The following is a 15,398-nucleotide window of genomic DNA, read 5'->3' on the forward strand; positions in this document are numbered from 1 at the left end:
GTGTGACTAACCTAATGAACAGATTAAAGCAAATCAAGTTAATGCAGTCCACGTACAGATACTCTGTCTTGAAAAGCTTTTAATTTCTGTCTATATAAACTTCATATTTCAGTGAATATGAAAGGAGAAACTGAGGACTGCTAGGGAGATAAGATATCACAGATGTAATCACTGCCATTTAAAAGTAGGGCTGTACAGGAAAGAATAAGCTGGTGTCATCCTTCTTGCAGGAAAGCAGCTCTGAAGATTCTTTGGGAGCATATTCTTTCCCTATTTAAAATGACTTTCTTAAAGGAAGGGTGGCACCACCTCATTCTTCAGTAGCTTTGACCATTTGGTTGATTCTGTGTCCTCCTGCAAAAACTGGGCTGCTGTGTTCTTGATTATTCCTTGTCCTGTATTCTGCATTTTGATGCCTAGGAGGAACACAAAAGATTCACCCCAACAGAAATAACATAAAGGAACTATTTAAGAGGAGGTGACTTTGACTGCAGGATACAAAGACTCCCATAAAGTGTAGTATTAAGTCATCCTGCGTTTGTGTGTATTTTTTTACAAAGCCCTTTTCTTTTAAAACCATGTTCATGCTTTGGAGGACAAGCTAATTCCCACCCCCTGGGGAAGAGACTTGTGCTCAGCAGGAACAAGGTTGATAAAGTTTGAGCAACCCTCTTCCTAAAGATGGTTTAAAGTTCTTCACTTTTTGCTGCTGATAGTGCCTGCTATTTTGTGGTTTGGGGTGTTGTTGAAAGTGTTCAACAGCATGTTTTGAGGTTCTGTGAATCTGAATTTATTTCTAGCAATGACTAAAAATTGGGAGGGGCTTTTTTACTCCCATTACTCCTATTCCTAATTCTTGTTCCCCATCCCTGTTATTATTTTCTTCTTTTGAAAGGGTCCTCGGAGGCAAGCCATGAAGGAGCTGTCAACTGATTTGGCCAAATATCAGCGATGGCTAATTAAAAACAAGATGAAAGCTTTCTATGCACCAGTGCATGCAGAGGACTTGAGGGATGGAGGACAATACTTAATGCAGGTATTTTAAAAAAAAGGTTGCATTGCTGAAGATGCCCATCAAAATCAGAAGGGGCTTTATACTTAGAAATACATTCCTTCTGCAAAATTACCTTCAAGCTTTGATGAAAATATTATTCTCTTAAGCAGAAAACAGAACCTTTAGTTGTGTTATTAACCTGTTATTTTATAAAATACTTCTTCTTGTTCTTCTTAGGCTGCTGGTTTGGGTAGAATGAGACCTAACACCCTTGTTGTTGGATTTAAGAAAAACTGGAGACAAGGTGATATGAGAGATGTTGAGACCTACATAAATTTATTCCAGTAAGTAGAAAATACAAAGTTTAGCTGCTACATTCCATTTCAGTATGTTTGGTAGTAAGAAAGTTCCTAGTTACATGAAGTCTCTTTCAAGAGAACCTGGGTTTTCCATTCAGCAACCTTGAACACCTTGGGACCTTTCTGATATGAAAATTAACAAGCAAATATAGTTTAAGCAGATTAGAAATCTCCATAATAACTTTCTGCATCAAAAAAGAGTTGTGGCAGAGGTCTGAGGTTGGAGAGCTACTGTCTGAAAAGGAGGAGAATCACTTTGCTCACAAGATGCACAGCACTGACACACAGGCTAATACAGAAAGGAGAAAGGAAATCCCAGAGTAACTTGACAGTGTTGAAAGGCAGACCAGTTGGGGTTGAAGACTTAAAGAGTAACTTGTGCTGCTACTCAAACATTTAAGGAAAAAAACAATGCTTATTTTACTTAGAGGTTTTTGTGTTCAGCTGAAGTGCTGGTTAACCCACTTCCTTTGTGCTTTGTATTTCTCATTTTCTGTGCTTTTAAAAGAGAGAGGGGATGGGGCTTTAAGCTTTACAGGCAGATATTAGGAAAGGACCAAAAAAAGTCATCTCACCTAGGTCTCTATGAGAAAAGCAGGGGCACCGAATACAGTGGAAAAATAAGGAAACACATTGGTTAGTTTTTCTTTTTTTTTTCCTATTTTATTTTGGGATGGCTTTTGCAGGAAGATCTGTCAAGGGCAGCAAGTCATGTGGTTCCCCACATCCCTAAAGAAACCTCAGGAGGTAATAACTGCAGGTCAAATGTCTTTCTGGAAAACTAAAAGTTTCTGAAGCACACAAAATAGAAACACATCTAATCTCTACAAATCTAACACATTAAATAATGAAATTAAAATGTTCACTAATAGACAAATCTCAAATCAACCTCAATTTTTCTTCCACTTATTATAGAATATATTGATACGTCAAACATTTCTAATCAAGTCTTACCATCTCTAAAGCACAGTGTTATATTAGTGAAATCCTGAGAAATTTCTGTCTGTGGAAATGATGTGGGAGGGAGTTCTCTGATTTATGGTTGTTTGCACTGAACAAGGTATTTATATGTAAAGGATGGTGATTAATGACTAATGCAAACTGTATGATAGGGTTAAGTTCATCTTTTTCTTGTCTTCTATTTTGGGTTGTTACTAATTTTACTCCACCTTTACTCAGCAATTTTTTCAGGGTTTTTGCTCTTTTCTACAGTAATGAAGTTCTGCCACTTTATATTTGAGTGGAGTGAGTTTCAGTTTTTTCAGATGTAATGCTAACTTACAGCTAGTTTGATATTAAATTGCATCATCTTAGGTGTTTTCAATACCCAGACGTTTTGGAAAGATGTCAGAAATGTTTAGTCCTCAGATCAAAAAGATCTATTCAAACCCCTTTCTTGATGGATGGAGATAAGAATCTAAATTTCTTGGTGGATCTTACTACCTCTGCAGAACTTGAGTGACCTATTCATTATGATTTTTTTTAATCACTGTTTACGTAGTGTAGAGATGGAGTAGAAGGAATAGGTATCCTTTCTAAATACTATTTTTCCTAAAATGATGTTCAGGTAATGTTTTGAATTTGAAGCTAAAGCAAGTTTATAATTTGAGACTTCCAAAGGCAGTGCTCATTCACTGGAATTTGTTCAGGGAGGGTGCATTTTTCATGTGGAAAAGAAAAAGCTTTAAAATATTTTATTTTTATTGCTTTTGTTTAGTGATGCCTTTGATGTTCAGTATGGTGTAGTCGTCATTCGCCTCAAGGAGGGCCTGGACATTTCTCACCTTCAGGCCCAAGGTATGACTTTGTTCCATGTGGCAAATTTGCTGTTCTAATTCCCTGCTAAAACTGCATTCTGAAAATATTGAAGCTCAGTTATAAAATCAACAAAACATCTCTACAGTGGTACAATAAAATTCAGTGAAATTAGTTAAGTCTGAACTGTAAGATAGTAACCCAGGATCAGCAGCAGAACTTGGATTTTCTGTGTTTCACATTTTTGTATTTGCGCATTTTATACAACTGCTTCCAGAAGAACTGCTGCTTTCCTGAAACTAATTAGTGATGCTGGCAAGTTGGCATCAAATATTTGGGGCTCAAGCCCAGAAGTTGTAAAATCACAACAAATACTGCACTATGCAGGGATGCCATTGAATTTGGTGAGGGTTGCCAACCCCTACAGACAAGTTTAGGGACTCTGATTCAAATTTGGAAAGGTTTTCTATGTAGAAGACTTGGTTGTGCTTTCTGAGTAGAGTTCTTAAGTGGAGTGGTGAAATTCTAGTTAAATTCCAAGCCTGTGAGCTTTGGTGCAGCTGCCCTGATTTGATCGTGAGTAATTTATTCGTGGCTTGCGCCATGCGCTGCTGCAACCATGAGCAGAAATGACAAAAGCAGGAACATCCCCCTGAAAGAGGAGGATCCTTTGCTGGCAAAGGTTAATGTTTTAGTATTTTTAGTCCCAAGGAGTAATGTTTTAGTATTGGAGAGAGTCAAGGAGCCTGTCAGCATGTGCAGGAGGGCAGAGGAGTGTGAGAAATGGCAAGGAGTGAACCTGCAATGTGGAAACAACACTGCTGAGAAAGCTGGGAATGTAACCCCAGGCTGTCAGCAGGATCTTGGTGCCCACTGGGGACTTGGTGAGTTTGCTTCAGCTCTGACAGCTGCTCACAGAAGCCAAACCTGGAAAAAAAGGCTTGACAGCGAGACAGACACATTGGTGTGTGCTGTGCCTGAGGCTCATCTTCCTCTCGGAGTTAAAAGCAGAAACAAAAAAACATTTCACCAAGTGATTTCTTTCTTTTTCATTTTCTAGTTGTAGTTCCAGAGTGTCACCTAGCCTAGCCCTGGTTTTAGGTGGTGTGGTTGCAATCAGCTACCACAACCTGGGAAAGGAGCAGAAGTGACAGCTCTGCTCAGGGGGAGCCTCTTTATGCTCTGAAGAAGTTCACAGGATATTTTTGTGTTGGTTTTCCCCCCTCCTGCCCTCTTTGCTGTGGTCTAACAGTTGCAGCAGCATGTAATTAATTTCAAACCGACTCAGAACAGGCACATACCTCTGTTGATACAATTTGTAGCAATTCAGTGGTTTCTAATAGGCTTTTTGCTTTCACAAAGATTTGCTGTCATCGCAAGAGAAGTCTCCCTGTGCCAAGGATGTCATAGTGAAAGTGGATTACAGCAAGAAGTCTGAGACAGACACTTCCATAGCTTTTGCTCCATCAGCCAGTGAAAGAACTCCCACCTCACGCAAAGGTAACTGCTAGTGAGCAATGGACCTGGAATTCTCATTCTTTCTCTCCCTCATTCCTCCTCTGTTCCTCTCTCTCTCTCTGCCCACAGATTATTTAGGGGATTTTTGTGTGTGTGTGGAATAGAAGAGTTATGCTTTTATAGATGTTGATGTCTAATCTCTTAAGTACCTTGTCTCAGATCTTACCAGTATGTAGAATAAATATTTGTTTCAAGACCCCTAAATAAACCAGGAGGTAGCCAATGACCTAAAATAGATTTTTTTTTTTTTTTGGTAACTGAGTTTGAGAGACAGTCAAAAGTGCTTGAGGATTGTGCCCCACATCTTACAAGTGATGGGAAGGCTGCTAAATTTATGGAGGTTTTTAAATCTCAGACTAGAATATTATGTGCATATTAACAGATACAAATCATTCAAGATACTTTGATATGACAATAAACAGCTTTATTATTTTCTTACAAAGCAAAAGCCTTAATAGTTAGATGGGTAGTGGAGGTAGATATAATTTTTTTTGAAGTAGAAATGAATCTTAGGATTTGGTAGACTGCATTTGTGTGCTTTTCTCTGTGCAAAAAAAAACCTGCTTCATTTAACGTCTTTACTTTCTATTTTTTTTAATTTACATTTGTATTGTGTTCATTAATATCACAAAGGAAATTAACCTTTTTATTTTGTATCTTTAAAAACCTTCCAGAGGAGGATGAGGATGGAAAGACTCCAACACAACCACTGTTGAATAAAGGCAGGCATTTTCCATCTTTTTGTGTTAAATCATTCTTTCACATTGTTGATTTTAGTTTTCCTTTTGTAATTCTTTCTACACCTGAGTACCAGAGAGGAAAATACCAACCATGCAATGTTTATTTGCTTCTTCATATCTGCTTTAGAATGTGCTTCATCCTTAGGGCCTAGGCTGTGGGGAAAAAAAAGCAACATTGTGGAAATTCCCAGAAGAGGTTGCTACTGAGACAGAATTGTGCATAAGTGTAGGAATTAAAAAAAAAAAAAAAAACAATAAAAATTTAAAAGCTCTTTTGGTAAAGTAACATTTGAAATATATTCATGGCCTTTCTGCTTTCCCAGTTGTGTGTCTCAGGTCTGGCTCCTTGCTTGGTGCAGGAGCATCTGATGGTGCAGTGGAAGTGCTCTCAGTTTATTCAGTGTACCTTCCAGAGCCATGGTTGTGGCTCTGTTATTTGCAAATAGTTAAATAGCCTCAAAACTAAGGCTTGGTACAGCTACCCACTGAGGTGAACATGTTGAAATAATGCAAAGTGTTCTTTCAAATCAGCATTTTGAGGAATTAACTGAGCAGTTTTCACTAACTTGTTCTGAGTTAAATCAGGTATTTTTGCCTTAACTGCAATTAATCTGAACTGTTTTGACATTGTCTTTGTAATTTCAGCAGCTAGGAGCTTCTGTGTTTTAATAATGGAGAGTGAGATTATATCTTGAAGCACAGGATGGCAATTTGGAAGAAGTCCCAGTATGCAATAAAGTAGTACATTAATGTAAATCAGTCACAGATGTGCTCTAAATTTAAAAAATTCCTAATAAAATAAGGACAGAGACAAATGTCCGACTCCTGGCTCTTGCTCAGACTGAGGTTTTAATTAAGAGAAAGAGGTCAGGGATCTTTTCCTGCAATTCAAAAATGGGATCTGTATTATTCTAACTGAAAATGCTATTATTGTCTTGTCCTCAGTAAATCAAATAACTTTGTTATGCAAAGCAGTACTATTTGCAAAAGGGCCCAATATGCATAAATAGCTTTTAATTTTACCACATGCTTAAAGAAATCTGGATTTAAGGAGAGAATTACTTAGGACAAGACATTTACTTGTAAAATCACTTACCTACATATCTTTAGGGAAGTTCTGTCATTTGCAAGAGGTAGAGTGTGTGCCCTAAAGCTCTGGGGCAAAGCTAATTAAATTGTCCAGGCAAAAGTCTGCACGGAGGCCTCACACATCCTTTATGTCTCAGATGCCTGCTAAAAGACTTCAGCTGCTGAAATTATGAGCTTCTAGACGCCCTAAATACAGCCAGTTCAGTTTATATCCAATCCATCAAAATTTGGAGTTGGGTTGGGGGGTGTAAAGGAAAATTTTCATTTAAAAGTAGGTATATCACAAAATGTTAAGAGTTGCATTTGATGATTTTCAATGTGATTAAGCAAAACACTTGAAAACCAAAATTTCACTATATGTTTTTTCCAGATTCAAAGAGCTCCTCCTCTCCTTTAAATGTGACCGACCAAAGACTTCTTGATGCCAGCTCTCAGTTCCAGAAGAAACAAGGCAAGAGCAATATTGACGTCTGGTGGCTCTTTGATGATGGAGGTAATGTGTTTCATAATTTAAAACCTTTAAATGCTGATAAAAAAGATACTGGAGTATTCTGGATTAGTTGTTAATATATATGTGTAAGTCAGTTCATATAAAATCTGTACTGTGTAATTTTAAACTGTAAAACTGTGTAAAAAAAAAAACTCTACAATTTTCTAAATTTGTCTGAAATTCTGTTCAAAACACAGGTTTGACACTGTTGATTCCTTACCTTATCACAACCAAGAAGAAGTGGAAGGACTGCAAGATCAGGGTGTTCATTGGTGGAAAAATAAACAGGATTGATCATGACAGAAGAGCGTAAGTTTGCCTCAAAAATTGCATTTCAAATGCTAATACAGCATGTTACACATTGGATTACTTCTCTTCCTGCCCACCTTATTTCAGTTGTTCTTTGCTGGAGGTGTGATCATATTCTGTTGCCTTTCTAAAGAAAAAGGTTTTGTTTCCCCCAGATTGTCTTTGGATGAGTTACCTCAAACTAATTTTTCTGCAATACTATCTGACACTATTTCCAAATATCTTCTGAGATTATCTTCAAGAGAGAGCTCTTCTCTTATTTTAAAGCCATAAAACTGTTTGGTTTTTTTTTTTTTCCAAAGCAAGTTGTTGATTTATAGTCATATGCCAAGTCAATTTGATTTTTATCCTTGTTACATTTAAGGTGCCTTTTTTTTGGGGGGTGGGGGGTTGTTTTGTTGGTGGGGGTTTTTTTGTTTGTTTGTTTGTTTCTTAAACCAGTGGTTTTTATTACCAAGCAACTATCTGTTTAACCTTTGAAAAAGTTAAAATTATGATCATGTATAAAAGCTTGTTTTTTCTGATGCAGGATGGCCACTTTACTCAGCAAATTTCGGATAGACTTCTCAGATATTATGGTCCTTGGGGATATTAATACTAAGCCAAAGAAAGAAAAGTAAGTCTCAAAACACATCTTGTCTGTTCATTGAATTTGTGATTTCTTTAATTTAGAACACTTAATTCTTTCCTACATATGTTATGATAGAGAAGATCCTGTGTTACTCAGTGTTTCACAAAAATGTGGGAAATTAATTAACAGTAACTCTCATGTCCAAGAATATAGAAATCTTTATTTTTTAAATCTCTGGCCCTTAGATTGTAATAATAAATTCAGAAAAATGAAGTTTTTCAAAAAACACAACTCTGAATTGTCTGAGCAATCTTCTTTAAGAGATGTTCACCAAAACTTAAATGATCTGAATCTCTTAATGTCTTAGTTTAGGTAACAAAGCTTGGTCTTGAAATAGCCTGATTTGGATTTTTCTTTTTTTTTTTCCTTCTCATTTTTTAACTTGGTTGGACTTTCAGTGTACACAGGAATGATCATACATATGATATTTCATACTTTCAAGTTCAAAAAAGCATTAATTGTAGATGGCTTTCAGCACAAATTTAGAACAGAATGTGTATGATCTAAAAATACCTTCCTTTGCCATTATCCTCCTTTCCCTTCAGGCCTTTTGAGTATGCTGAAGTTGTAAAAATATCTTTTATTTGGGCATGCTTTTATCTGAAAGTCTTGATACACCGTGGAATTTGGAAAGTGTTATTTTAGAACTTGGCTAAATGCTAAAGTTAATGTGAGTTCTTTTGTACCCTTTTTAGTAGTTTTTTCTTAAGTGTATAGAATACATTGAGCAAGGAAAATAAAGGAAAACAAAATATTTCTGGCACTCTGATGCTTTTGGGTATGCAGTTTCCAGGAGCCTGCTGCTGTCAAAGGTGTAAACTCATTTATGCATCACACCTGAGATCCTGGAACCATGTGGAATTATTTTTGTTTATTAGAAGTAATCCGTGGATTACTTCTGAGAGCATTTTTCTGTCTCTGTGGATACATCCCCACAACATATCCAAAATATTCCTAAATACCATTTAGGTATTAACAACAGCTGGGAACCAAGTGGAGGAAGATTAATTTTCAACAGGTGCTGTGCTGTATAATAATGTTATTATTAGATCTGCTTTTTGCTCAGCCAAAGAATAGCAAATCACATTTGTTTCCTTTCTTTGGATTAAGGCGAAGTCATTGTACAGTAAAGACCACCAAGGGTAGATATAAAGATATTTTGTTTGTGATGTGGGTGTTTCCTGGAGGAAATGTAATTTAAAAAAAGTAAGGCAATGTGGCTTCTTCTTTCCAGCAGAAGTTAACTCCTCCTTGACCTTCAGAAGGTTTTATTCTGAAATTCTTGCTCTAAAGTCCTGATAAATCACAGTGTTCCTATTCTTACAAGTGCAGCAGGAAGACTAACTTAGATATCTGTGGTTTTTTTCATTTGAATGTGGCTCTTGGACTGTACTGGAAAGAGATAAAAGAAACAAAGTAAAAATATCAAAGCCAGAATCCAAACAGAAATACATGAGACCTGATAGCTGATTTTTACTGGAACATGCAAATTGTGCTCCCAGTTATTGTACCTTTTTTAAGGATGGTACTGTTGAGCTTTTAAAATTAGAGGTAAATTTCTGACCTGAGTAAAGTTTTAATTGTGTGGCGAATTGTTTGCTGAATCACAACATCTCTGTGTGCAAAAAGCTGATTTGATGTTCTAACTGCAACAAGCAGGCAAAAAAAACCCTTTTGTTCATTTTTACATACCAGTAAAACTTAATTGCTGGTACCATGAAAATAATTATTGATGTAAAATCTCCTGTCTGCTCTAATTTTTGTTCATTTGATCTTTGCAGTATTGCAGCTTTTGAGGAAATGATAGAGCCCTTCCGACTCCATGAGGATGATAAAGAACAAGAAGTTGCAGATAAAATGAAGGAAGATGAACCGTGGAGGATAACAGATAATGAGCTTGAGCTTTACAAAACAAAGGTTCTGGCTTTTTTAAGAATGTTACCTCAGCTAAATCTTCCTTCTCCTGCTACATTTGTGGCCATGATGAGTTAATTCCTGTTATGCTCTCTTTTCCATAGCAGTTTTTTAATGAATAGCAGATAAAAAGTAGCATCTAAAACCATTTAGATGATTCACAAAGGCAAAAAGGTTCTGTATTTAAGTATGAGCAGGGCCCAGGCTGCTTTCCTACAGTATTTCCACATTTAGTTTAGAATCATTCGTCTCTAGAACAGGTGTTTGAGGTGTTTGTCTTTTTTTTTTTTTTCATCAAGCTAATAATTATTATTTTTAAAAAACAGCACTAAAACCAAGCAACACTTTGTGGTGCAGAGGAGCAGTTGAAGGTTTGACATCTTTCCCAAGCTATTGTGCGGCACAGAGACAAAAGTACAAAAGTACAAAAGTATTTCTTCTCAGGTGTTTCTTTGCATGAGAAAATAAATGACGTCCTGTAGCAGGGAAGCACTTGGCTCACTTACACATTCGGAGCTGCTGCTTGCTTTTTTCCCAACCTTACAACCATTGGTTTTCAATAATGAGGAGTTTCCACATTGAGATGGAAATACCTGCTTTTTATTTCATTCCAGGTGGTGATAGTGTTTTCCCTGTCTTTATTTTTTTAAAGAATTTTTTGTAGTTTTTAAACAAAAGCTGTTCCTAACAAGCTTGATCTTATTTACAGACTTACCGACAGATTAGGTTAAACGAGTTGCTGAAAGAACATTCAAGTACAGCTAACATAATTGTCATGTAAGTAAATTATTTTAACTTGTGGTGCTACCTGAATAGATATGGAGCAGTAATTCACAATATAAATGGAAATATAGATCAGGAACAACAGGTCTTTGCCTTGGCGTATTCAAGATTTCAGTTCTGACTGTATTTATTTTTTAGAAGTATGGAGCCACCATTCTGCTGAAGAAAAAAATGTTCTTTTTAGTGTTGTGCTTTTGATTTTGCTGCTTTAGTTGATCACATCCACATTTGTGGTGCAGCTCAGGACTCTCAAATTCTTTCTACTCCTGTGTGCAGTTCCTCCCCTCTTTCTCAAGTCCTTCGTTTGATTTCCTTTTCTAGGGGATCTCTCTGTATAAAATTGAGTCATTATCTTGCTCACAGATTTTTGGGGGATTACTTTCGGTGTGAACAAGCAAGAGGCAGATTTTTGGGTGGGTTGTAGATTTCTTACTGCCGTATTTTAAAATGCTGAGGATGAGTAAATGTCCTCAGCTTAGGAGGATTCTGCATGAAGCTGCCTGAATATTAAATGGTGTTAACAGGCCAAAACTGAGGGGGGAAATAGATGGAAATGCCTGTGATGTTTCAGGCACAGACTTTCAACTCATTAATTCTAAGGAGGGGTAAAAAATAAAATTAAAAATATTAGGAAATCTGACTTAGATGATTCTAGAAAGATGTAATTGTTGTCATACTCATTGTGATGCCGTGGCCGGCCTGCTGTCTGTGCTGAGTGCAGTGTGTTTCCCCTGTGGCCTGCAGGAGCTTGCCCGTGGCACGGAAAGGGGCCGTCTCCAGCGCCCTGTACATGGCCTGGCTGGAGGTGCTCTCCAAGGATCTGCCTCCAATCCTGCTGGTGCGTGGCAACCACCAGAGCGTCCTCACCTTCTACTCGTAGAGCGCGGCCGTGGCTCAGCTCTGCTGGAACGGTACCGCAGTGCCCGGGGAGAGAGGCTGCCTGCTCTACAGCTCATCAACATCACTAAGGCAAAAAGTGACTCTTCTTTCACTGTTCACTGACTTGAAAGCACACAAGGAAAGTCACTGTATTTCTAAAAGTTGTGACATCTTCAGTTTTATTCTATATTTTCTGTAATTTAATCTTGCTTAATGGGGGAGGATTCCTTGTTAGACTGAAGAACAAGACGAGCTTTTTGTTTGCTATTTGAATAGCAGCAATAAAATGTTGTATTTTTGATCAATGAAAGGATTATAGATTTATAAAAGCCTTTTAGCCTTGAGGTGCCTTCTGAAATTAACCAAATCTCACCCATACATCCTATTTTGTAAATTTATATAGAATGTCAAAATCTGCCTTCAACTAAGAGTTTCGATCAGACTTCCTTTAGTTTTTAGTCTATTCCATATTACAATAAAAATGAATGCTGCTTTTCAGTCTTCCATTGAGCTATTAGTTCTTAGTACTGTATGTTTTCTATCGTCAGAAAGTGTTTTGGTTTTTTGATTTTTTTGGTTTTGTTTTGTTTTTTTTTTTTTTAATTATTATATCTGTTAGATTTAAAGGTGAGAATTGGGGCAGGTCAATTGAACTAAAGCAAATCCTTGATGTTACTGCCGCTAAGTTTTGTAACAGTTAAAACTAATTCTGCTTGTAGAGAGGGTCCTTTTTTCTCAGATTTGACAGTGTGCACTCCTTTGGCAGTAGTCTGAGACAGAGAGCTGATTTTATCTACCTTGGCAGAGGGTAGTACACTCTTGGTCTTAGCTCTGCTGTGAAATCAGGCTCATCTTGCTGGCTGAGGCTTCCTACCTTAATACAAATTGGAAGAAAATAAAAGACCTGTCCTAGTTCTTGGCCTCTTATGTTTTAGTGTCACTTTCAAACTTATTTTTGAAACAAAACTCGACTTAAGGCTTGAATGGGGATAATATAAGCAATGTGATGCTATCTAACAGAAACCAGTAAACACTATGTGGAATTGTGCTATCCAGTATGAAATGTAAAAGCTGCAGTTCTCTCGCATTTTTCAACAAATGGTTAAACGGACCACTAAGTTCTTAGGGGAGATGTTTTTAGGTCAATTCATTCAGTTGTCAGAAAATTAATTAGTCTTATTAAATAATACTCAGGTTTTATCGTCTAGCAGTTTTGATCTATTCCATACATCCTACTTTATACATTTTCTATGTTCAATAAAGAAACTGCCAGTCTTGTGTGCCCTTTCATCGTATATTTGGGAAACTTCATAATTTAGTCTACTGCAAACACCTGCAAAACATATTTCACTTGAGCCTTTGTATAAAGGTTAGTAATGTGAACTGTTTTTTAAATTCCTAATATTTTTTTGGATAGAAAGGATTGCCTAAAAACATTTCACAAGCTTTTGATGTTAACATTGGACATGCTACTGGATCAGTTTACCAGTGGGTGAGTGACTTTCATTTAAGGATGCACAGAAAAGGTTTTTTAGTTGGTTTGGTTTTTTGGTTTTTTTTCCTTTTTTTTTTTTTTTTTTTTTTTTTGTTGTTGTTGTTGTTAATTTGTTTGGTTTGAGGTTTTTTTCTTTTTTGGTTTTTTTTTTTGGTTTTTTTTTGTTAAATACAGGATCAAATTGAAATGTAACTGTTCCTTTTGAAGGACAAAGTGTAATCATTGCGTGGCAAGGTAGAGCTTCAACTTCTTGTGATTAAAGATAAAAATACACTGTGCAGTGTACACTGTTGTCAAGTTCTTGGTAAACTGCTAAAAATCCTTCTTTTTTTACTCTCTCTTTTTATTTTTTATTTTTAATTTTTGCCGTTTCTGTCAATTGGATTTGAGACTGTGGAATCATTTCACTTTTTCAAAACTTCTAGAGAAAAACAAACATGCATGTCTTGCTGCTAAGTGTGAGATAACTGATGCCAGCATGAGCCCAGCTTGTTGTGATAAAACATTGTAAGACAAGGCAGACAGTGTGGGGGCAGAGTGATGTTTCCTTCCAGGCTGAGGGGATGTGGATCAAACGTACCAACATAAATATCACCGGTTTTACAGTGTTTTGTAGGGGATAAGGTGGTCACATTGTGCATATGGAATCATTGCCACGTTTCTCCTCGTTTTGTGGGTAACATTCTTTTGAGCAGATGGACAGTACGGCATGGACTTAGTGCTGCTATCTTAAAAGAAAATACAAAAACAAAACGTGCACAGGTACACTTATTTAAAAAAGGTTTATTGGCCCATTCAGGAAACCATTGCTTGTGATCTGTAAAACACAACACAGAAACCAAATGAAGTGTGTGTATACATGCATATATGTGTATAAAATTATATAAAGTATATCTAAATATGCATAATGGGGATAGTTAAGGTCATGTCTGTGAAATACCATAGGATGCTTTTTCACATGCACTCTCAGGAGTCCACCAATACTAGGGATGAGGGCAAGGTCCAAGATTATTTGCTCACTTAAATTTGAACAGCAAATGGTAATTGTCTGCAACAGATGTCAGTTAGTGGCAGTCACTCCAACTCCTGCTTTGATTTTGAAGCCAAATTTTACTTAGGTTCCAATCATCATTAATTAAGTGGAAAATTAAATCACTTACACATGGCAATTCATACCTTCTTATAGATTAGGTTCCTTCGTATGGGTTTAGAAAGACAATAATAGCTGGTGAAAATCAATTATTTATTTGCTCACTTGTATTTAGGTTTCCTTTTACATACATTCTTTTTATATGCTTTTTTTTCTGACATTACATATTTAAAAAAATAACTAAAAATAATTTAAAAGATTTGAGCGTTAGTGGGTTGTGGCCCACTTGGTTTGAGGATGTAAGATTTGACACTGTACTGTAACTGTCCCACACAAATGCTTTTCTAATGTTTTAACGTAATTATTGCAGTTAATACTTTGTACCAGGGGGATGTCACTGCAATAAAAGAAGTGAATTCAATACAAATCTCTTGTCTAACAAAGCTTTTTTTTTCTTTTTGCTTTTTTTTTTTTTTTTTTTTTTAATGGGATGGGAATAATGTTCATAATTCAACAGGGTAATGCTGAATTTGGTTCCTGACGTGAATATGCTTACTGCTTCCATCTAAAAATTGCTTCCATCTAAAAATTGCCTTTGTAGTGGAATTTGCACAGGACCAGTGGAGCTTAAAGCAGTTCATGTGTCTGGTATAAGACCAAAACTATGTTGTTTTTTTGGGGAGGAATTTTTGCCTCTCATAGGTCTAGAAGAAAATAAGAAACTAACCATGTAAAATTGTAAAACCTTGTAAAGTTTGCCATGGCTGACCCATCCTCAGCCCCTGGTGTGTCTCAGCTGCAGTGGTGGTATCTGAAATCTGCTCCAGTCCATTTTGCCCCTGAATACACACAAGGACTCTGTTAACTCCTCTTTCTCCCATTAAAATAAAAGTCCACTGAGACATGGAATGTGTTGCAAAAAGAGCTTCTCGGACTGTTGCAAAGTTGCTTTTTAAGCAAGACATGTTTGTCCCCAAATTCAGTACACTCAACTAAGAAGTACTGAAAATTTGAAGTTTAAAAGCATAAAGAAGGGTGGGTTCTGTTGTTAAAATCCTACAGAACTCTGAAAAACTTCATGATCTCGTCAGTTTTGGTATTTGACCCCCGCTACAGTCAGAGCTGTTTTGCGTGTCCGTTGTCAGTTGTGTTTAAACCTCAGGAGTGAGGTTTGGAGGCCACTGGGAAGGGAAAGCTTGTTCAGAATTCCCTGACAGCTCCCATGGCATTGGCTCCACCCTGGTTTATTCTGTGAAGAGGCAGAGAAGGTTTGCAGCAGCTTTTCCTGCATCCTCCTGTTTGCTCCAGCTGGGCTGGGAGCCACACAGGCAGAGTGGAGCACCTCAAACCCT

The 15,398-nt window shown here is 36.9% G+C and overlaps 1 protein-coding gene across 2 annotated transcripts in view; it reads left to right on the forward strand.

Annotated features, from left to right (window-relative positions):
* SLC12A2 (solute carrier family 12 member 2) overlaps positions 1 to 14,473 on the forward strand; it is a 56,150-nt gene extending 41,677 nt beyond the window's left edge. Inside the window, exons 17-27 of one of the 2 annotated variants that reach the window (XM_063180954.1) lie at positions 896 to 1,036; positions 1,232 to 1,338; positions 3,071 to 3,150; positions 4,471 to 4,608; positions 5,301 to 5,348; positions 6,826 to 6,948; positions 7,143 to 7,254; positions 7,784 to 7,870; positions 9,667 to 9,802; positions 10,509 to 10,576; positions 11,327 to 14,473. In XM_063180954.1, the coding sequence (XP_063037024.1) occupies positions 896 to 1,036; positions 1,232 to 1,338; positions 3,071 to 3,150; positions 4,471 to 4,608; positions 5,301 to 5,348; positions 6,826 to 6,948; positions 7,143 to 7,254; positions 7,784 to 7,870; positions 9,667 to 9,802; positions 10,509 to 10,576; positions 11,327 to 11,462 (1,176 nt within the window). In that variant the 3' untranslated portion in view covers positions 11,463 to 14,473. The remainder of the gene's footprint in view (positions 1 to 895; positions 1,037 to 1,231; positions 1,339 to 3,070; positions 3,151 to 4,470; positions 4,609 to 5,300; positions 5,349 to 6,825; positions 6,949 to 7,142; positions 7,255 to 7,783; positions 7,871 to 9,666; positions 9,803 to 10,508; positions 10,577 to 11,326) is intronic. The other variant, XM_063180955.1, reaches the window with a different exon arrangement.
* The last annotated feature ends 925 nt before the right edge of the window (positions 14,474 to 15,398 follow it).

The sequence above is a fragment of the Melospiza melodia genome, chromosome Z (assembly GCF_035770615.1).
Source record: "Melospiza melodia melodia isolate bMelMel2 chromosome Z, bMelMel2.pri, whole genome shotgun sequence".
Taxonomy (NCBI): Eukaryota; Metazoa; Chordata; class Aves; order Passeriformes; family Passerellidae; genus Melospiza; species Melospiza melodia.